General features: G+C 43.6%; 1 protein-coding gene across 1 annotated transcript in view; it reads left to right on the top strand.

Moving 5' to 3' along the window:
• Positions 1 to 24,093, top strand: part of Impg1 (interphotoreceptor matrix proteoglycan 1) — a 108,042-nt gene that overhangs the window by 79,456 nt on the left and 4,493 nt on the right. The window contains exons 13-14 of the mRNA XM_075967739.1: positions 1,858 to 2,077; positions 19,978 to 20,173. Coding sequence (XP_075823854.1) covers positions 1,858 to 2,077; positions 19,978 to 20,173 — 416 coding nt within the window. The remainder of the gene's footprint in view (positions 1 to 1,857; positions 2,078 to 19,977; positions 20,174 to 24,093) is intronic.

Genomic DNA, 24,093 nt, shown 5'->3' on the forward strand with positions numbered 1-24,093 from the left:
GGAAACACAATGTCCCACGAATGCTTTTGAGGTTATTAAATCGTGTTTGGAAAGAAATCCCTGGGGAGCCACCCTTGCTCTCCCACAAGGCAGATGAAGCCCACAGTTCCACAAGGTATTGCTTTGCATTGTTCGGTGAAGGCCACCCAACTGGTTGGAACCAGCTTCAGTAGCTGCATCCAGACGTCCTGATTGTCACTTCCCTTCTGCATGCTATGAAGTTTCACTAAAGACACATCAGGTTTGGGTATTTTGATTTCAGTGGGTCATTTCAGATTTCATATTTCACAGTTCCATTTACACAGACATAGGTTGGTTGGCTCCTGGACTCAATTTGGAATAGTAACTTAAAAAAATTAGTAAGCTGACATTCCTTGGCTGATAGCATTGGCTTGAGTTAAAAAAAAAAAATCTGTTTGTACAAGGCATGAAGAAATCCCTACCCATCTACCTCAGCGCAGGCAGAAGGGTGGAAATGTGGACATATTTACTATAAACAGATCACTGAGGGTTGGGGTGTTCTGGTCTCACACCTAGCAACAAAACCAGCAATGACGAAGGGAAATGTGTGCCTCAGGTAATGGAGAGAGAGCATAAACAGAACCGGCAGTGACTGAGTTAGGAATAAACTAGTTTCTAGTAGAATTTGAGAATTCAGTCCAGGACTAAATACTTAGCAGTCTCAGAAAAGTAGGAAATGAAAATATTTACTTTTATGTGGGTATTTTTATTATAGGAAATTATGTTTGAATGATTGGTTAAAAAAACTTGCAAGCATAACAAGATAATGGGATAAAACTCTCTGGGAGAGGTGAGATGGAATTTCAGGGCTGAGGAGACAACAGAAGGCTACAGACATTCTCACCATCAGGAAACAACTACAAACTCTACTAGAAGCCACTTGCTCAAAGTGATGAACATAGATTAAGCTTTGGACAAGTAATTGTCAGAGATAAAATATGAAAGTTTGCTGGAAATCTGTTTTTGGAGGGCAGCCTCTCTGGAGAGCCATCGTCACCACGGTTGGGCTGACACCAGGAAGGCAGAGTCCAGGAGAGGAGCTGAGCCAGAAGCTGGCCAAACAGCTGCACTTCAATCATCTCCCACTTGGCTACTTTCTTCCAAAGGTCGAGGGTCCTAAGCTTCTTTTATCTTTGTTTCCTGTCTTGTAAACTGCAGTTAATGTAATGTGTCCTGCTTCCATCTGAGGGTTGTACAAAGTTTCACCCTCAATAATGTAAAATGAAGAGCGTGAGATTAGCTCAGTGGTAAAGCACTTGTCAGGTATACAGGAGACCCTGGGTTGAGTATGATAGTGTAAAAATGATCTGTGTGGAAATCTCAAGGTCCAAATCAGGAGCAGAAGGAGAGAGAGCACGAGCAAGGAACTCAGGACCGCAAGGGGTGCACCCACACACTGAGACAATGGGGATGTTCTATTGGGAACTCACCAAGGCCAGCTGGCCTGGGTCTGAAAAAGCATGGGATAAAACCGGACTCTCTGAACATAGCGGACAATGAGGACTACTGAGAACTCAAGAACAATGGCAATGGGTTTTTGATCCTACTGCACGTACTGGCTTTGTGGGAGCCTAGGCAGTTTGGATGCTCACCTTGCTAGACTTGGATGGAGGTGGGTGGTCCTTGGACTTCCCACAGGTCAGGGAACCCTGATTGCTCTTCGAGCTGATGAGGGAGGGGGAGTTGTTTGGGGGAGGGGGAGGGAAATGGGAGGCGGTGGTAGGGAGGAGGCAGAGATCTTAAATAAATAAATAAATAAATAAATAAATAAATAAATAAATAAATCAGGAAAAAAAAGGAATAAACAAGTTTGGTTTGGTTTGGTTTCTTTTGCAGCTGGTTCCGTATCTGCGATCCAACCTTACAGGGTTTAAGCACCTGGAAATCCTCAGCTTCAGGAACGGGAGTGTGATTGTGAACAGCAGAGTGCGCTTTACAAAAGTGGTCCCCTACAACCTCACCCAGGCGGTGCGTGGGGTCTTGGAGGATCTCCGAGCCACTGCAGCGCAGCAACTCAATCTGGAAATTGACAGCAACTCTCTCAACGTGGAACTAGGTAGGTGAGGTCAACAATGAAAGTCCAGGGGGACTTTTGGGTTCACTCTGTTTTGCTTTTAAGCATGCCGATCAACTGGTCAAATCACAAAAACGAAATGAAGTTACAAGTAACAAGACAAGCGTTTAGAACTCTGTGATTAAGGAATGAGGGTCTTTAACCTGCAGGCTCAAGTGTTGCTACATAGAAAAGCAAAGGGTATGGGCACCCCCAACCGCACGGTCTGATAGCTTTCGTTTCCTCACAGTACTAAACTTCTGCTATACTGAGACTTTTTAAAATGTAGCCCCAAACCAAGTTAGTTTTCATTCTGCCGGAGGACAAAGCACTTTCTAAAAAACTACAGCAACCTAGGCCTCCTGCTTCAGAAACCTGTGGCCTTAGTGAACTATCAGAACAGTCTTTTTCATAAAAAACTTCAGGATAAAACTTAGATCAAATCCTGAGGAGAGGGAGGAAATTAGATCAAAATTCAAACTTGGAGAGTTTAACCAAACAAGAAAGTCATGATTCTCTCCCACTTGCAGACGCTAGTGCTATGCCCATGTGTGTAAAACAGTAGCCAGAAACTCTATAACAGAAAGCGAAATCTTGCTCCAACAACAAAGAGCCACTGTCATAGGCCGGGCCTGAATTGGAGTCTGTCTTCACAATGTACTTCTAAATTGTTCTCTAACTGCAGGAGGTTTTTAATCCCCCAGAGCGCAGGACAGGAGGGCTCTATCCCACTGCCAAAGCAACCTTCCAGTCAGATTCAAAACAAAGTTTCCTAATTGGCTATGAATTAGTGAAGTGGATCTTTAACACTCTCTCTGGCTCTCTGTGGACTAACTATGAAGACAGAGGGAAAAGGCCTTGGGCAAAACTGCAAGCCAAAAAAGCTCAGTAGGAAACATTTATCTTTGACAGAGCAGGCTTTGGAGCAATCCTACGAAAATTGCTTCAGTGCCTTGGTAAACAGCATCATTAAAAAGACAGCCCAGCCTTGGGCGCTGAGCAGGGGAGTAGTTACCTCCAAACACGAGCTGCCTAAGGAAGCCTTCTAGATCCCCTGAGCAATCAAAGACCACCTAAACGTCAGGGAAAGACGGACTGCCTCTATCCACAGAAGGTACCCAGAGCTGAGGCTGTTCTTTACAGTTGGATGGTAAAAGTGCCAGGAAAAGTAGGGAGCACAGGGGAGGTGAGAGCCTCGGCCCCTGCCGTCCTCCACCCCTCAGTCAGTTGGCAGTTAGGAGCCCACTCAGTACAAAAAAAAAAAAAATATGTCCGTGGAAGGGCCAGGTCAAGTCTGGGGAATGCCTGGATGTATGCCTCTGAGAACAGTTTCAACATTAGGGATCACTTGATAAATGCCTTAGAAAGGCGCTGGAGGCGAGGACTGCCGTGCTATGACTGAGCTGCGGCCATTGCTGATGCTTGAAAGAAGCACAACATAGCCCACGGACTCGGGAACCCAACCCTGAATGTGAATCCTGTGTGTTAATAGCAGCACCCAATTTCCACAGTAAAATGTTATTAAAATTCCTTCCCTGAGGGAGAACAATGTCTACCCCTTCACCTAAGGTCATAGTGACAAACTGAGATACACATCCACCAACACTAACTCTGGAGAACCATTGGATTTCTTAGGCTTACTTACAGAGAAATGAGTAGAGGACATGATTGGGAGCATGCGTATCATTGAAGCAGCCACACTGCAAGGTCTGTGCCCAGTATTAATGATGACTCCCTTGCGGGCCATGTAGATAGAGCCCTCTCCCAAGTCCTCTGCAACCTAACTTTGTTAGTCTCTATCTGAGGTTACATTAAATTAGGGAAGAATTGCATGCAACTTGTTGGTAGGAATGGCTGAATAATGAGGAGATAGTGCTCCCATGACCCTTCCCATCCCTCCTTCTGTGAGGGACCATCAACAGTCAACAAGCCCAGAGGTGTTATCTTTTTCAAACAGGCACAATCAAATTCATGAAGATGATGGCAGTTTGGTTTGGAGGACAGTCCTGTACCACACTAGGGAACATTCTAAGAGCATGAGAATTAATTATTTTTAGTCTCCAGCATAGTGTTTGACACATTATAGTTGCCTAATAAATGCTAATAGTTAGTATTACAACATTGGCATAATTGACTTGACTATTAATTTATGACCTGCACAGGGTACCATAAAGAGTGATTAAGAGCTAGCATGGCAAGGTATTAGTGGAGCAACTGGGGCTGAAGCTATTTTCGTTGTTACCCTGTGAACCAGTATGGGGTGTAGCCTTTCCTCTAGGCAGCTGGTAGAAGTGAGAGGCTACTGACATCAGCTATAGTTCCTGCTAGAGTCAAATTTATGTTGAGATACCTAAGATAAAATTGCCTCAAGCTTCCCAGTGTTCTTGGGTGCATACCCAACTTGAGAGATTCAATAAGGGAAGAACAGAGGGGGCCAACTGAATGGTCTGTCTGCTCACCACAATCCTAGGAGCAGCTCAGGAACTTCCAGAGAAGCAGATGTAGTGTGTCCAGCAATGAATATGAATGAAACTGCTGAATGAATGAATGAGTGAGTGAATGAGTGCATGACCACTCGGTATCCACAGGGAGATATTTTGCAGAAGTTACTGGACTGTTTTGTTACTCTGAGCTTTGGGGTAAAATAGTTCTCCATATTCTGTTCTTTACTAAATACCTAGAGATAGAAAATCTGCTTTTAATGCAGAGAAAAATAATGAAATAACGAATGAAGGACAAAAATTAATTAATGTTAGATGTCTGGCAGGAAATGGCTATGGAGAGCCTGTTAAAACATTAGCAATGCTCCAGACAGAAGAGCTGAGAGCAGGAAGATCAGGACATTAGAGATGGCTTCATAAAAGTTTTAAAAATGAGAATGGTTTCTTCTACATAAATCAAAAATTATATACACCCCTCAACTAACAAGAGAGTCTAGTTTCACTGTGCTGTGTCCAGGCTGAAGCCACGGCTCCAAACTACACTTAAAAGTTTTCCTTCTCATCAACGATAATGCAGATAGACAAAGACAGGAGCAGTCTTGGGGGACCAGCCCTGCCTGAGCCAGTGGACTCCCTTGCTCATAGCTGTGGAGCCTCAACAATCTCGTCACAGGCAAAGAGCAGATTCACGGAGGGAACCAGCAAGCGTGCATTTGAGTGGCTCACCAGACCTTGAACACCATCTCTGAACTAGTGAGCATCCGTCCGCCTTCACATGACCTGTCTACGTTTGACAGGCCCTGCCCAAAGGAACTGTGGAGAAAGGACATCTTTAAACTATGTTAGCATCAAAAATAGGTCTTTTGAGTTCAAACATGCCTTTTAATGGCCATTTTCTTATGTAGCAGACTTCAAACAAGTTTCTATGGGCTTGACTTGGTGCCAGACAAAGAGAACTATGATTCCTTTTAAATCTCCGCTCATTGAGACCTGACCACCTGAGCAGGAGGGAACGTAGGATTAGATTCAGAGACCTCTGAAGCCTCTACATTGACAAACCGGCCAATGAATGGGCTGATAGCCGTGCCTGAGCAGCTAGAAACAGCGAGGGCCAGGGCTGGGGAGGCCCACACTGCAATGACACAGAAGGATAGATGGTCACTGGATGTGGCAGATGTTAGGAAAGAGCCAAAAGCAAGTGGCAACTAGGTCCACACTTTGACAGACACACAAAGACCACCCTCGTTCACATGTGACCCTCCCCTCCTGCCCATTTACAGCTTAGTTTCAACATAGAACACAGAAATAGTTCTCCAAAAACCCCAAAACTCAACATTAATTTTTTAATTTCATGAATTTGTATGTCCTATAAAAACATAAAACATGAAGGCTAAAACATTGTTCTTTTTTTTTAAAAAAAAAAGTCCAGTTCTATTGTAAGTAAAGCATCTTATCAGTAGCCTCCTGTACAGTTTTAGTTTGGGGAAATAAACAAATATTTTTATTATAATTTGTCATGCTGCGGACAGAAGCCAGAGGCGATGTTATATTCCCCTTCCTGTTTCTATTAAGAAATAAATAAATGTCTACATTTTTGAAAGAGTAGAGAAAGCGTGCAGTGGAATTCGTCAATCACTTTCTTTCTCATCCAGCAGTATGACAGCTCTTTGCCCCTAGTTTTACAGAATGACTAGCTAAGCCAGGTTTGCGCCTTTCAGCGATGTATTTGAGCAGAAGCTGTCCTGGTGACTGACAGGCGAGCAAATCATAGTATCCTCCTCTTACACCCAGCTGCGGCTATCTCACAGACAATGCTCCTGAATGAAGACAAGTGTAAATGGGGCTTAGATTCCCACTCACCTGGCTGGACTGCTCGTGTGGTCTGTTCAGGTAGACAAGGTCAGCTGACATGCAAGAGTGTCGGTCCAGGAGCTTGAAGGGAGAAAGGCCTGCAAGCACTGACAAGCAAAGGCCCTAATGATTCCAGGTCACGTTTGGCAAATAAAGGAGACCCCTCTGCTTCTATTCTTGATCATCTGAGCATTCGCTGGGAGGTGGAAAAGGTATCCTGTGAGTCTAAGCTGTTCCCAGGCAAGACAGCCCGACACTCCTTAACAACACTGAGTTTCTGAAGTTCTATCCCCTTTCCCCTCCCTCCACTATCTTGTTGAGAAAAGTCATATATAAGCCAGTTCTATATACAGCCAGGCTTTCCCACCCTGCCAAGGTTTCTCCTGGCTTCCAAAATCACCTGACCTACCCTGCCTCTCCCACCTGCACCAAGAGTCTCCCTCAAAACATAAAAGCCATAATTGCCATACAAAGAGATAGGGAGCATGCGCTAAAGTTTCATTTAACTTCGGAGGGAGTCATTAGGCTGGCAAGGCTTGTGGAGAGAGGCTATTGAAACAGATTTTCTACAGCCAGGGAACAAAAGAGAATGTGAAGATAAGACTGTAACTATAAACCAGAAAGTGAACCGCTGTAGCTTTATGGTCCTCGATGTGTTAACTTCTCACTTTACAGAGCTGTAAAATGTCTGGGCCGGAATCAATAGTAAATAGTGAGTCAAACAAAGTAACTGTCTTCCACACACTAGCAAAGTTTGTCTCCAGGAGCCAGAGAATAAACATTTTCAGCTTTGCAAGCCAAAAGGAAACACTGAAAGTATTATGTAACTACTTACGTAACTACTTAGAATCTAACCATTTAGAAATGTTTAAAGAACTAAACATCCCTGCCTTGCAGGCTGTACAAAGGCACATCTAACGGGGTGGGGCCTGGCAGCTCTGCCCGGCTTCTAACACAGTCCTGAAGGTCGGGTTGCCGCTTCTTCTCTCCATTCCCAAACATTGAGGAACTTCTCCATACCCATCAGCAGTTACGCAACCTCTTACTCCCTCCGGCCCTTTTCTTGCCTATTAAGGAAAAGTAAGTAAATGCTACTGTAAGCATGACAGGGGTTCCTGTCCGTCCACACACTCAGAAACAACTGCAAGTGATCTGCCAAGAGCCAAACGCTCTTAGGGAGACCAAGATCTAAAGGAGAATTAACTCCATCTCTTCCATCAAAGAGCCAACTACCTACCAAGAGACACAGAAACAAATACAAAAAGGTTTACTAGAAACGGGTAGGAACCATAATCTGGATGTTAACAGTGCAGAAGGACAAAGAAAAATGAAGGACAGAGACAAGGGAGAACCCTGACTCTACAGAGGTTAATGCAACAGAGTGGAATCAATAGTCACAACACAGAAAAGGGCTGGGTTCTACGATGTGAGCAATCCACACAAAGGAGGGATGGAGGGACTATTTCAGACGGACGGGAGGAAAGTGCAGACGTGTCTGGTAGACTCGGGGTACTACTGCTACTCCAGTATGGTGGCAGCTGTGGTAGAGGAGAGAGAAAGGGGGACTCTGGCTAGAAGGAACAGAAAGTGAGGTCACCTCAGAGCCCTGTCAGATCGGCCTGAATCCATGTTGGTATCGTACCTTTTTCTTCTTGCCCAGACTCTCCCTGTATATAAAGTCTTTTAGAGTTAAACTTTAATACATTTTGGAACACTCAAACGTCTGTGAAGTACCAAACAGTCCTCTGAGTATGCTAAAGGCAGTCTATCGTTCGCAAAATGCTACGTTTTTGGAAAGTATTTAACAAAAATACATAGCTACAAAGAGCGGTGCCTACGGTGAGTTTTTTTTTAATTTAAATACAAAAAGAAATACAAAACTAATAAGATCCCTTGGGATTAAGGAAGCAAAGTTTAAAAAAAAGATACTGAGCGAGTGTTTTCCAGTGCTAAGGAAATGGGAATTAGGTGAACCGACCGCTCCCTAGGGAAAGCCGTCTTCTAGGGGTCAGGAAAGAGGCTCAGCCTGGCAGTGCACACATGGGAAGCAGTGCCAGCAAACAGGTAAAGCAGAACCAGGGCAAGGAGTGCCCTGAGAGGAAAAGAAAACTAGCAATGGGCAGTGAGAAACTGTGATGGGGCAATGAGATCGCGAGCAAAGAAAGAGCAGGAGGTACAGCCCCTGCCTCAAACCCAGCACTACACAAAGGAGAGCGGGAGGGAGGCCCGAAGGAAGCAAGGGGATGCTGTTGGTGGGAACAGTGGCAGCAGCTGTGGTCATGTAAGAGGACAGGTCAGTGGTCATCCAAACACTTGCCAAGAGCAGGCTAATGGCTTAGCCGTGTCAGAGGCGCAACTTTGGTGAGGTTGGGGGGAAAGGGAGCATCAACATCATCCACAGGGTTCTTCTACTCTTTCCCTCTGAAGTGAGTGACTTCCCCACCTTCCCAGAGTGAGTTTGAGACCAACCTAAATGAAGTGAGACAACAGCAGCCTGAGGATTCCCACATGCTACTCGCCGGCCTGGTACTCCATATTCAAATCAGTCCATGCTCTCTGAAAAAGAGGCACTCCGTTAGACCAAATTCATAGCTAACACTACTGTGACTGTGTTTGGCCTTGCTATTCCCCTCTGAAAACTTCCCGAATAAATGGGTCAGTGATTCATAAAAGTATCTGTGATTTATAAACTGAAAAACAGAATAAATCACAGATTGCTCTGTATTCTGCCAGCGTCTCCAGCAAAGAGAGTCGCCTTTTATTTCGGCAGCTATGAAAATTCCTCAGAAGCATGTAGGGCTTTTATACCAATTGATTGTGCCAGTTGAAGATCTCAGGAATGCAGAAACCATATACAACTCCACCCCCCCCCCCTTGAATTTCTAAGAAGGCTCCTCACATCCAGGCAGACCTCGAGGCTGGCAAATGGCAAATGTCGGAATTAATTACAGGCTGCCATCCAAGATGCTTTCAGCTAAACTGTGGATCAACAAACTCCTGCTCCCAATAAAATGCGCTGCTTGCCAGATTCCTGCTCAGTAGTCACCACTGAGAAGGAGGTAGATGTCACTCAACACAACAAAGACAATAAAACCCATACTAATCGCAAGTACTAATTGGCACTGTTTTTTCATCTTAATAAATACACAGAGTAGCCATAATCCCTATACCCCTTTATTATTGTTGGAGAAACTGTGTAGGGGAAAAAATAATAAGAGCCTGTCACAAAATGACCCAATTGCGTAGTGGCTGGAATTTAAAGACAGCCCGTGTGCATCCTTTGTCTGTAGCCTGCTCTACAGAATGGACTCTGGGGAAGTCGTCTACTGACCACGCTGCAGTCTAATCCTCCGTGAACTCTACCAAAGCCCACACTTCTTCGAATGCAATTCCCTATATCACTGTGCCGTAATTTTAGATTGAAAACGAAAATTGGTTACTCTCGGGAACCAAATTCACAACCTAGTGAGCCCTACTATGAAAGGACTTGCCTCCTGTGCGCTTGACCGTGTTTCCTAAGATCACGCAGAGCGTCCCTTGCCTCCTGAGATAATTTTCCACTGAACTCTTTCCTGTTCCCCCCCCCGCACTGTCTGCTCTGCCAAACACATCCGAGACCACTTCAGTTTCAATCTGTGCCGCCCATTCCACACACCAACCATCTCATGAACATCAAGACATTCCTTTTCCCATCCCCCAAGGTCAGTCAGGCCTAAAAGTAGGCTCTCCCACCCTCCGCTAATTCTTGGTCTCTCACTGCAACCCAGAAAGGCTGAACAGGACTCTGCCCTCCGAAGGTACAGACTACCCTATAGTGTCCTCAAGTTGGGCCTGTAACAGGAAGGAGGAACGCCACCACCGTATCTCAGACCTTAGCTGGAGAGATTTATCTGCTGTACTAGCCACTAAGCCCCGAGCTTTGACGAGGGGACAGAATACAGAGAATTCATTAGGATTTCCTTTAGACTTGATGGATATTAACACTAATTAATAAGGGCTTTTCGAATTACATGTAAAAATTCATGGATCTGGAGTTGAATATCACCCGGCCTGGGTTTATTGGTTTTACTCTAATTTGAAAGACAATTATTATCTTCGTTCATCCCAAAAGTATTGAGGGCCGCGGTGGTGCCGACTGCAGTTTGAAGGTGGCTCCAAGCTCTGGGTCTCAACTTGCTCTCTCAGACCCAGGCTGGGGAGATCACGCTGCAAGGGATCCAGAAAAAGGAACAGACGTCCCCGGGAGTGTACACTGCATCCCCGAGTCAGGTGTCCATGGAAATCCCGGAGCAGCGATAGCCCCATAAGCATCCCTGGAGCCGGTATGCCACCCCACGCGCTCCTGGAGTCTCCGCGTCTCTCCACCGCTCCCCACCGCGCGGAGCTGGTTTTAAAAAGAGAAAAATCACTTTGGTCGCTTCCATTTCATTACTTCCTTACTTCTTTTGCTTTTGAGCGCCATCTAGTGAGCACTGTATTTTATGGCTTTGAAGGGAGAAAAATGAACCAAGCCAATACAAGAGAAACCTGGTTCCTTTCCTTCCCTTCCTTCCTTCCTTCCTTCCTTCCTTCCTTCCTTCCTTCCTTCCTTCCTTCCTTCCTTTTTTCTTGCCTTTCTTTTTCTTCTTCTCTTCATCTCTTCCTTCTTTTCTTTCTTTCTATATGGTTTTCTTGTTATTGTTTTTAATTTTTTATTTTTTTATTGAGAAAAAAAAAGTTTCCGCCTCCTCCCAACCTCCCCCTCCTCCCGCCGTTCTCCCCCTCCCCCCACTCCTCTCCCCCTCCCTCTCCAGTCCAAAGAGCAGTCAGGGTTCCCTGCCATGTGGAAAGTCCAAGGTCCTCCCCCCTCCGTCCATGTCTAGGAAGGTGAACATCCAAACTGGCTAGGCTCCCACAAAGTCAGAACATGAAGTAGGATCAAAACCCCCTTTCCCCCATACCTCTCCTCCCTCCATCTCTCCATCTCTATCCATGTACCCACTTGTTCCCTTTTAAAATAACGGCCTTGGGTGCAGAATGGTGTCATAGATGTGTCTGTTAAGGCTGACACACGACAGTTGGTTATTCTCTTTTGACTGCATGTGGATTTTTGCAATGGTCTCTATTGACTGCAAAGAGGAGAGTTTCTTTGATGAGGGGTGAGAGCCAAAATAAGTGTATCTTTTTTTTTCTTTTGTTTTTTTGAGATGGGTTTCTCTGTGTAATAGCACTGGCTGTCCTTGAAATCACTGTAGACCAGACTGACCTGGGAATCGCAGAAATCTGCCTACCTCTGCCTCCTGAATGCTGGGATTAATGGCTCGTGCCACCACCGCCCAACAAATAAGTATACCTCCATACACATATCTGTGTCCATAAAGATAGGTATTTTGAATGCATTTAGGAGTTATATTGATGTAGGAAAGTAATAGTAATAGGATCGCCTCTAAGACCCAGAGCCTCTCTAGCCGTGTGTAGTTCGCTAGGTGTCTAGTACAAGCACAGTTTCCCCTCTGTCAGCAGGCTTTGAGTCCAATCAGAGAGCTATTGGTCACCACCAAGATATGAACGCCGTTGTCTTTCACCCTTTCAGGAATCCTGCCGTGCTGGTTGTTGTGGTTCATAGGTGTCAAGCTGGGTAGAACTGTTGATGGTTCTTTCCCAGAGGAGCTTAGACAGAACCTTCAAGGGCTATGAGAGTCCTCGGGGAGATTTGCAGAGCAGATCCAGTTTAGATCCTCCAGATTTCATGTCCAATGGACTCTGGTGTCTTTAGCAATAGAGACTACCTTCAACTTCTGGGAGGCGTCCAAGAACAACAGCAATAGCCCATGCTGTTTGAGGAGTCTCTTGAACTCCCTTGGCCAACAACTAGAAAAAGGATTCCTCATGCTTGGTATGTGTGGTTTTGTTAGATAGTCTAAGGCTCTTTGGGGAAGTAAGCCCGAGAAAGGACTTCATTTAAACTCTATATGTATACATACAGACTTACATGAAGGATGTCCTTACTGCTCTCCCATCCCCCATTAAGCTCCCCCTCCTGTTTTGTCTATTTCCCCAGAGATGAGAGTAATGGACTATTAAGGCTGACTTTTTTCCAGCTGAAATCTCACCCTGAATCTGGCCCAAAAGACGATGCCTTGCTTTCTACCCAGCATGCGTGTGTCATGACAACAAGGCAGTGCTTTTGTAAATTCTGGGAAGAGAAAGATGGTCAGTCCTAAATAAGGCAGACAGGATGTCCTGGAGGTGGCAGGATGCAATGGAAGCCCTCTGGAGGCCTGAGTGGTGAAAGATCCTCGGGGGCCAGGGGAAGCAGGAAAACTCTATTTTAAGATCTGAAGAATATGAATGAACTCACTTGAGGCCAGTAAGAAACTTGAAAAAAGAGAGTCTTGGACCATTAAGGACCGGTAATCTTCATGAAGACACAAATATCCCGTGCTTTTTAAAATTTAAAAGTGTTCTAGCTGTATTTATCTTGTATGTATGAATGTTTGGCTTACATTGTATGACTGTGTACCAGATGGCATACCTAGTGCCGAGGAAGTCAGAAGAAGGCATGGGACTCCTTGAAACTGGAGTAATGGATGTTTGTGAGCCACACGGTACTGGGAACTGAACCCAGGATCTCTGGAAGAGTGGCAAGTGCTCTTACCAGCTGACCAATAGCTGCCCTCCAGCCCTATCATCCTTAATCTTCTAAACACGAAGTGTAAAATGCTTCAAAGTGTTCCAGGCAGTAGAAAACACTCAGGTGGTTTTGCCTGCATAATGAAGAGGCAGGAGGCATCTTCCTCACCAAGCAGGTTGGGGCAGCTTTTCAGGATCTTTGAAGTGCATACAAAGTACATTATGTAAGCAAATCCAGGGAACTGATACAGAAAATATGCTTAAACCAACAAGCTCAGAAGATAGGAATATTTCCAGGTCCTGCACAGCAGTGCACCCATTCAAACTGTGTTCATTGCTGCCATGCGAAACAGATGAAAAGAAAATGGAGCTTTCATGCTTCCTACGAGAAATGGTCTACCTCATGACAGAGTGTGTCAGCCTGGCAAGCTACCGTTTAGTTGGGGAGTCTGTTTTCAACAGAAGTATTCTCAAAAGCCCGAATCAGCCAGTGAGCGGAGGTGCTGATGCAGAGGGGGCTCCTCTCCACACTCACACATTCTCAACTCCATGGGGCCTTGAAGCATGTGCCACAGAAGCCCTGCATTTGAGCCACTTGAACAATATAGAAAACCAAACGTTGTAGAGATGGATCTTGCTGTTGGCACATGCTTGCTGACTGAAGTATGAAAGTAGTATCAGAGCCAGGCATGATGGGTCACACCTATAAGCCTGGCACTCAGGAGGTTCAGGCGGGGGGCTGCCAGTTCTATAAAACCCTGAACTACGCAGGGAAAAGGGGAATTGAGAGAGGAGAATATCATATATATATATATATGGAGAGAGAGAGAGAGAGAGAGAGAGAGAGTTGTTGCAAGTATTAATAAAGATGTCAAAAGTGCTTGGAACAGTGCCAATTCCGTTATGTGTCTTGACAATGTATGCTTCTGCTCCTGAGGTAGCTAGAGGTTCCAGGTCATGATCTCTGTGTTCTTAAACAATGGCATGAGTGTTCTCTTCCTATGGTGAGAATCCACATGGGATGTTAAACACTAGGTCAAACCCTCAAGGTGCCTAGATGGATCTGAACATTCACTGCACACGCATAGCTACCGACACTCTCACCTGGACTGCCTCCGTTGAGAGGTTAGCATATGTGCACAGAAGAACCATCCACACTGGGTAAAGATAGACTATTAACACATTTTGCCATCGAGAAATTATACCTCAAGACAATGGATTCTAGGTTGCTGCTACACATGTATGATTATCCTTGGGATGATGCTTTAAAGATGATGCAGTGGAAGGAGCTGTTAGAACTGCTTCTGAAATTAGTCTTGTGTGCATAATCTCTTCTGTTGGGAGACTAATTAACTGTGATTGCCAACATCTGCCATATGAGCAAACACCCCAACATCTGCCTCGGGACTGCGCCCTTCCTTGGATCATGTACACAGTCCACGAGGTGACAGAGTTGAGAACCACTTAGAGACCTAAGCACAAACAGGCACGCTCTCGGGAACATCCAACTTCACCAAGTCTCTGCGTCTTCAGTTGCTAAGTGACCAAGTTAGTCTAGAAAGTCTCTAACATACATTCTGTCTTCAAAATTCTACCTGAGATGTAAATGTTTTATATGAGCAAAATAAAAATTGTTTATTGTCCCAGTTGGGGTTTCTATTGCTGCCTTGAAACACCATGGAAACACCATGACCAAAGCAAGTTGTGGTGGAGCGATGTGGGGAGGGGAAAGTGTTTGATTTATACTTCATGTCACTGTTCATCGCTGAAGGAAGTCAGGAACTCAAACACAGCAGGAACTTAGAGGCAGGAGTTGATGCAGAAGCAGAGGTCATGGAGGGGTGCTGCTTACTGGCTTGCTTCTCATGGCTTGCCTGCTTTCTTATAGAACCCAGGACCACCAGCCCAGGAATGGCCATACCCACAATGGGCTGGGCCCTCTCCCGTCAATCACTAAGAAAATGCCCTGCAGACCTGCCTAACCTGATCTTCCGGGGGCATTTTCTTATTTGAGGTTCTCTCAGATGACTTTGGCTTGTGTCAAGTTGACAGAAAACTATCCATACCAATTCTTAGTGCTGAATGTTTTGAAAGACCACATTGATATTTGTCAAATAAATGGGTGTTATCTCAGTATCTAGGAAGGTATATACTGCAACAAAACCTAAGCTTGGCGACTTCCTCTCTGTTGACTAGTCCTGAATAAATAACACGAGGATACCAAATAATTTATAAAATGGTTTTATTCCCCCCCTCATGTCTGATTCGGGAACCCCACCTTTGGCTAAAGCCATTACCCCAATGCTGCCTGTACATCTTTAATGATACATAGGCTCTGCCTGGTAGGACAAAAGGAAATTATGGCAAAAATAAGAAGAGACACTTCTTTTATAGGCACACTCTTTGGTTATCACACCTTTGCTATTGGCCTCAGAGGGGAAGCGCCTGTTCTTTTTCGGGTCTACTTTCTAAGTTAAGTATCTATGGCCGAGAAAGAAGCAGAGCCTCCAAGACCCCGTCCATCCCCACTGGCTTCCGTTTTCAAGCACACAATGCATGGAAAGTTGCTGGCATTTGTGATTTATTAAAGCAGGTCCTGGATGTATAATCATCTGGGTTGTCAGTGGGAATTCAAGTTATTGCCTCAACAGTGACACCGTTCCGTAATACGTTAGCCTTGAGAAGCACGAGACGGGAAAGCTAGTTTGCATGTGACATCTGAAAGCTACAGAGCTGAACGACCTCACACTTCAGCAGCCTGCATTGCTGGGAGACCCAAATCATGTTTTGTTTTGTTTTGTTTAAGGGCGTTCTCTTATCCAAACATCTAGTTTGGTCACATTCATCTTCCTCGCTCAGAGCCTCCCACCACAAGGGGGTGTCAGGCAGGAACCCAGAGACTAGAGCATCCTGATTCTCAACCCACCCACCTTCACAGCTTCTTGTTCTGCTAATTGCTAGTTACTGAAGAGTCACAGTAACAGCAGACACAGTCTATTGATGACCTGCGATGTTTAGAAAGTAGAAAGCAAAAATAGAAAGGGGTGATACAAGATAAAAGAGAATGCGGGAGCTGTTATTTATTGTGTAAAATACTTTTGTTCTAACTTCTTTTTTATTGTTTTTTTTTAAGATGGGGGTCTCACTGTGTTATCCAGGCTGGTCTCAAAATCCTGAGTTTAAGTAAAACCTCACAAGTGGCTAGGAGTGCAGGTGCATGCCACTGTATCCCTATTTTATTTTGGGCTGACATATAGTAATTGTACATATTTACTGACACAATGTACTCTCTCAGCATATGTATGTATGTGTGTGTGTATAGTTCTTATCGAGACAATTAATATACCCATTATCTTAAACATTTATTGTTTATTCATGACAAGAATATTAGAAGTATTCTTTTAGCTATTTTGAGAGACAAAATAGTTACAGGACTGTGTCATAAGACAGAATTTTCTCCTCTCATCTGACTGCAACTTAGCACCTATGAACTAATCTCTCCCCGCCCCTCCCTCTGACCCACCATTCCCAGAATCTCTGCGATCGTTGCTTTACTCTCAAGATCAATGCTTTTAAGCCCCATGGGTAAGTAGGATGGCGCAGTGTTTGTCTTTCTGTGCCTGGTTATTTTACTGAACATAATGTCCTCCAGGTTTTATCATGTGTTACAAATGAAAGGACTTCTTGGGTTTCGTGTGTTTTTTAGTTTTTTACTGAGAGAGAGAGAGAGAGAGAGAGAGAGAGAGAGAGAGAGAGAGAGAGAGAGAAGAGAAGAGAAGAGAAGAGAGCAGGTGCCTACAGAGGCTCCTAGAGGGCATCAGATCTGTTGGAGCTATGGTTACAGGTGGTGATGAGCCACCCAGTGTGGGTGTTGGGAAATGACCTCAGGTCCTCTGCAAAAATAGCATTTGTTCTTAAGACCTGAACTATCTCTCCAGACTAATTTCTTGTTTTTACATCTGAATAGTATTCCATCTGTGTGTGTGAGAGAGTGTATGTATGAATGTGTATGTGCGTGTGTGTGAGTGTGTGTGTGAGTGTGTGTGTGTGAGAGAGAGAGGGAGTGTGTGTGTGTGTTTACGGCTCTATTCATCAGTTGATGGACACTTAGGTTGCACACTGTAAATAGTGCTGCAATAAATGTGCAGTTGCCGATGTCTCTTCAATACACTCACTTCATTTTCTTTGGGTACTGTCTTAGTGTAATGAAGAGACACCAGGACCAAGGCAAATTTTATAAAAGAAAGCATTTAACTGAGGTCTTGCTCTCAGCTTCAGAGGCTTAGTCCTCTCTCTTCATATCAGAGAATACGGCAGCATGTAGGCAAACATGGTGCTAGAGAAGGAACTGAGAGCTTCACATAGTGATCCATAGGCACCAGGCAGAGAGAGAGATCCTGAGCCTGGTGGGGGCTTTCCTGAAACTTCAAAACCCACTCCCAGTGACACACTTCCTCCAACAAGGCCAACCTACTCCCAAAAGGCCACACCCCCGCTCCTTCTAATCCTTTCAAACAGTTCCCTTCCCTGGTGACTAAGCATTTTAATATATAAGCATGTAGGGACCAGTCTTACTCAAACCACCACATACAAACACGAGTAATGGTATTGTTGGGTCACTGATGGTTCTATTTTTAATTGGAAGGGGGCTGCCAACATTCTGTTTTGCATAATGACTGCACAAATTTACATTCTCATCAATAGTCATATAGCTTTTCTAAAAATCTTATTTTGCCAGCATGACTCTTTTTAGTATAAAGTATATTGAATCCTGATTCAGCAGGATTCAATATATGTTAATATAAATGTTCCCATTAGGGAAATATTAGACCAGAGGGTTTCTGAAGGCATGCATAAAAGTTCTAATTCTTCATATTCTACTGTGCATTTCTGATCATAGTCTGTTGTAAACCACACATTGGGGTGACATCTGTTATGGTTCAGCCTCGACGAAGTTCGCACATTCCAGGGTAGGAGCATGAGGATTAGAATTATTTAGCAGAAGGAACAGAGATATGGGAGAAATAAAAGACAGAAACACAGAACAGCATCGAGAGGGAAATTCAGTGAATATTGAAATCACCCACTGATGTGGGAATGTCATATATCAATCTGTTGATTTCATTGGTTAAGCAATAAAGAAACTGCTTGGCCCTCATAGGTTAAAACATAGGTGGGAGGAGTAAACAGAACAGAATGCTGGGAGAAAGAAGCTGAGTCAAGGAGTCGCCATGATTCTCCCACTCCAGGCAGACGCAGGTTAAGATCATTCCTGGTAAGCCAGCTCGTGGGCTACACAGATTATAAGAAATGGGCTAGTCCAGGTGCGAGAGTTAGCCGAGAAAATGCTAGATATAATGGGCCAAGCGGTATTTAAAAGAATACAGTTTCCGTGTAATTATTTCGGGTAAAGCTAGCCGTGCGGGCGGCAGGGTGCCGGGGACACAGCCCCGCTGCTCCTACTACTACTACAACCCACATTTATTTTCCACATGCTTGTATACTCCACTCCAAAAGAGGAGAGGAGAGGCAACAGACTTCATTAACATGATGTAAGGAATAGACTAAGTGCTGTGCAGGTTGTCACTCCCTGCCAATCTTGAAAAAAGGCAGGAAAAGGCTTAAGTTCTCTGACCTCTGATCAAGGTGAAGCGAATCCACCTCTAAACTCAAAATATTAATTAACCACACCCTAGGTCAGGACCTCTTCATTATAGCCACACCTGTTGTCAACAACTTTGAAAGAGCAAAAATAAGCCCAAACTCTCTGACCTTCAGTAAAGGTGGAACAGGATTCACATTGCGGGCCCTGGCAATACTCTTCCCTTGGGCAAAAGCATTCTGTGGATCCCCCAAGTGCCTAAAATGTGCAAATACCTAAGGTCACAGACAGAGACAATGGGGAAGTGGCTTCTTAAAAAGGCCAGACACCTTAGTGTGGCATTCAGAAATGATGTTAAAATGCCTTCTCTGTCTTAACCCTAATCCCTTCCACTCACAAGCCTCTCCTTGGGTTTCCTGCTCTCCTCCTCTCTCCCTGTTTCTGCCAGTCCTGCTGTCTCTGATGGGCACATCTCTCCCAGTCATAAACATGCAAGAGAAACTAGTTTTAATTTTTTTCTGTAACATTTTATTTATATGTATGTATACTGTGGGGGGGGGGCATGTATGCTGTGGCACGCGTAGAGGTCGAGCTGAAGACCTAGGAGAGTCAGTACTCCCCTCCTACCACGTGAATCCAGGGACTTGACCTTGGGTCACTGGGCTTGGGGCAGGTGCTTTTCTCACTGAGTTGTCTCCTGGGCCCTCATTTTAAACCTTCAGGTCAAAACCAATCCTGAGAGGTTGACTTGGCTCCAAATTCATCTTCATTTTTAAACTCATAGTGGACTACAAATTGGGCTTCTTATATAGAATTAACTGTGTAAATTATTTTCCAGGACTTTGGGAAAGAGTGGTTTCACACATGGCTGCCTGCCCTGGGCTCGTGTACATAATGGACACAGTAATAGGATTAAAAAGAAATCCCTTTCAATGGAGAAAGAACAGCAATCTGATGGCTGCCTGCAGCTCTGTCACCAGTATTTGGGGACTCTGACCATTTGTCCTTTTGGTGTGGGCTCAGGGTCAGGTCTATAGAAGCAAAGGGCAGGCTGATAGGGCCAGTGTGCTCCCAGATTGAAGCATCCTGAGATATTCTCAATTTAAAATTCCTCTTCTGAAGGAATCTCTCTGAACAAGGCCTCCAGATGACTTTGCTGTGCTCCAAAGTCTGCACATAATTATAGTGAAGCTAAATATATTATCACCCTGGTCTAGATTCATTTATCAAAGATACAAAGTGTATTTCTCATTTTCCTCCAGCCTAATTACCATTACAGTGCAGCCCACTCCAAAATGGAGCAATGGTAAATACAACTGGTCTCTCACCTTTAAAGGCTGTTAGCCATGCTACTTAGATACCCATGCATTTACCAAAATCTGCCCTGTCTCTGGCAGCTGATCAAGCGGATCCCTGCAGATTCCTGGACTGCGGCAAATTTGCCTGGTGTGTAAAGAATGAGTGGACACAGGAAGCAGAGTGTCGCTGCAGACAGGACCATGAGACCCAAGGGACCCTGGACTACCAAGACCTGAATCTCTGTCCCCCTGGAAAGGCTTGCGAGGTCAGCCGAGGACAGACAGTTCCTTGCAGGTAGGTCAAGCAAGTAGACCACAGACCCACGCAGAATCCATTGCTCCAAGTATGAGAAAGCTACCGTGTGGATAAATTCATGGGCTCCTCTAGGCCACCAATCACAGGTTTTCTTTTGGATATTTGGAGGTAGATTATTTATGTGTAAAACAAAACAGGGATCCTACTTGTGAAGAGCTTCCTTCATGTGTCCTCATTATAAATGTGAATGCATTGCACCTAAGAAGGCCAAATGATGCTATTGCAGGGCTGTGTGTGCTGTTAGTGAGAGAGAAGAGACGTTTTTGTAGGTGAAGGAGGAAATCAGAAACATACTTCTTTCACCTTTCTCTGTCCTGCTTCTGACTCAGAGGTGGGGCAGGGACAAGAACTGTTGGGGCTACATTTCAAGTGTCACTCTTGAGCCCTTTACAGGGAAACAAGAAAGACCTGAGCTGTCTTACTGCCTTCAACACGCATGTATACGTGTGTGTGTGAGAGAGAGAGAGACAGAGACATGGGGAATTCCGTTTACATGTGCAACAGCATTAGTCTATCCTAATAAATCTAGACAACCTACAAAGTTAGAAGTCAGGGTACAGCACCGCTCATCACATCATGTGTCCTCTCTTGGTGTCCATATTTATGTTGAATTATTTTAAGAATTTTTTTAACAAAACATGGAACCAGATTGACTTGTTTTTCCATATAAAGTTGATTATTGTTCTTTCAAGGTCTTTGAAGAATTTTTCTGGGATTGTGATGAACAGCATAGTGAATCTGTAGATTGCTTTTGGTAAGATTGCCATTTTTACTGTTAATTCTACCTACCCAAGAGCATGAGAGATCTTTTCATTTTCTGGTGTCTTCTTTAATTTCTTTCTTCAAAGGTTTACAGTTCTTTTCATACAGTTCTTCCACTTGTTTGGTTACAGTTACTCCAAGATATTTTATGCTATTTGTAGCTATTGTGAAGGATGTGGGGTTCCCCTTTGTATGCTGTAAATACCATTGGTTAATAAAGAAGATGGCTTGGCCTGATAGGTCAGAGTAGAGGTAGGCAGGGAAATCTAAACTGAATGCTGGAAGAAAGAAGGTGGAGTCAGAGAGAAGCCATGTGGCCCCACCAGAGACAGACGCCAGAACTTTACCCAGTAAGCCACAACCTTGTGGCAATACACAGATTAATAGAGATTGATTAATTTAAGATATGAGTTAGCCAGAAATATTCTTAAACTATTGGCCAAACAGTATTGCAACTAATATGGTTTCTGTATGATTATTTCAGGGCTGAGCAGCTGGAAACAAACAAGTATCCTCCTACAACAGATACTTCTCTAATTTCTTTCTCAGCCAATTTATCATCTGTGTAAAGGAGGGCTTTTTTTTTTAGTTAATCTTGTAGCCTGCTACATTACTGAAGATGTTTATGAGTTGTAGAAGTTCCTTGGTAGAATTTTTGGGGTCACTTATGTAAACTATCATATCATCACCAAATAGTGACAGTTTGACTTCTTCTTTTCTAATTTGTAGCCCCTTGAACTCCTTTTGTTGTCTCATTGATCTAGCAAGAACATCAAGTACTATATACATCAAATAGATATGGAGAGAGTGGACAACCTTGTCTTGTTTCTGATTTCAGTGGGGTCGCTTTGAGTTTCTCTCCATTTAGGTTGATGTTGGCTGTTGGCTTGCTGCATATTGTCTTTTGTATGTTTAGGTATGTTCCTTGTACTCCTGCTTTTTCCAAGACCTTTATCATAAAGGGATGTGTATTTTGTCCAAAGCTTTTAAAGCATCTAATGTGATCGTGTGTTTGTTTAGCTGTTTCCAGTTTGTTTTTATGTTTACATTGACTGATTTTCCTGTGTTGGGCCATCCCTTCATGTCTGGGATAAAGGTGACTTGATCATAGTGGATGATTTTTCTGGTGTGTTCTTAGATTCCTTTTGCCAGTATTTTATTGAGTATTTTTGAATCAGTGTTCATGAGTGAGATTGACCTGTTATTCTCTTTCTTAGTAGTGTCTTTATGTGATTTGGGTATCAGGGTAATTGTAGCCTCATAAAAAGAGTTCGGCAATATTCCTTCTGTTTCTATTGTGTGGAACAATTTAAGGAGTATTTGGGATTAGTTCTTCTTTGAAAATCTTGTAGAATTCTGCGCTGAAACCATCTAGCCCTGGGGATGTTATGGTTGAAAGACTTTTGATGACTATTTCTATTTCTTTAGCAGTTATAGGTCTATTTAATTTATTTATCTGGTCTTGATTTAATATTGGTAAGTGATATTTATCCAGAGAACTGTGCCGTTCCCTTAGGTTTTCCAATTTTGTAGAGTACATCTTTTGAATATGACCTGATGATTCTCTGGATTTCCTCCATGGCTGTTGTTATATCCCCCTTTTCATTTTTGATTTTGTTAATTTGGATATTCTCTCTCTGCCTTTTGGTTAGTTTGGACAAAGTTATGTAGTGATGAGGCGAGCAGGCCTGCTTTTCGTCCCGCCTGGCTCCGGCACAGCTAGCTTTACACCTGAAATAACAACACACAAATTGTATTCATTTAAACACTGCCTGGCCCATTAGCTCTAGCCTCTTACTGGCTAACTCTCCCATCTTGATTAACCCATTTCTATTAATGTATATTGCCGCTTGTCTGTGGTTTACCAGCATGAGTCTAACCACCATCTGTCTTGGGTAGGAGAAGCATGGTGTCTGCCTGACTCTGCTTTCTTCCTCCCAGAATTCTGTTCTGTCTATTCCACCCACCTAAGGGCTAGCCTATCAAAAGGCCAAGGCAGTTTCTTTATTGACCAATGAAAGTAGCACATAGACAGATGACCCTCCTACATCAAAGGCTTGTATATTTTGTTGATTTTCTCGAAGAAACAATTCTTTGTCTCATTGATTCTTTGTATTTTTTCTTTGTTTCGATTTTGTTAATTTCAGCTCTCAATTTGATTGTTTCCTGCCATCTAGTCCTCCTGGGCAAGTTTGCTTCTTTTTGTTCTAGAGTTTTCAGGTGTTATGTTAACTCACTAGTGTAGGATTTTTCCAGCTTCTTTATGTAGACATTTAGTGTTATAAACTTTCCTCTTAACACTGTTTTCATTGTGTCCCATAAATTTCAGTATATTGTGTGGTCATTTTTATTGAATTTTAGGAAGTTTTTAAAAATCATGGTTATGAGTCTTTTTTTATTTCTCCCTTGACCCATTGATGATTCAGGTGAGCATTGTTTAATTTCCATGTATTTGTGGTCTTTCTTAAATTAGGGTTGGTGTTGAATTCTAATTTTAAGCCATGATGATCTGATAAGATACATGGGGTTCTTCCAATTTTTGTTGAGGTTTGCTTTGTTACCTAGTATGTGGTCAATTTTTGAGAAGGTTCCATGAGATGCTGAGAAGAGGGTACATTCTTTTATGTTTGGATGGAATGTTCTATAGATGTCTATTAAGTTCTTTGAATCATAAAATCTGTTAGTACCCTTATTTCTCTGCTAATTTCCTATCTGACTGACCTGTCTAGTGGTGAGAGTGCAGTGTTGAAGTGTTTCACTATTAGTGTATGGGGTTTAATGTATGATTTAATCGGCTTGGTTTTTAACCCCAAGTGTTTCCTCCTGTCATAAGGTATTTTCTATAGTATCCTTTTTAATGATTACAGTAGTCCATTCTTTGTAAGTGTTGTAATGTGATTTCTACCTGAATCAGAATGCATCAGGAAGTTCTTCAGTGGGCATGAGAAGGGACTAAAATATGATCAGATATCAATGTATGTTTAGGAGAAATCAGGATGCACAAGGGTGTCTAGTGATACCCAGAAAAGCTCTGCAAAGCAACCTCTGCTCTCAAGGGCTTCCGTATAGGCCAGTCACAGGCCACTTTCGGGAACACAGCCAGCCTTTCTCAACCACAGCCTCCAGGTACACAACTA

Source organism: Microtus pennsylvanicus, chromosome 3 (assembly GCF_037038515.1).
Source record: "Microtus pennsylvanicus isolate mMicPen1 chromosome 3, mMicPen1.hap1, whole genome shotgun sequence".
In the NCBI taxonomy this organism is placed as follows: domain Eukaryota; kingdom Metazoa; phylum Chordata; class Mammalia; order Rodentia; family Cricetidae; genus Microtus; species Microtus pennsylvanicus.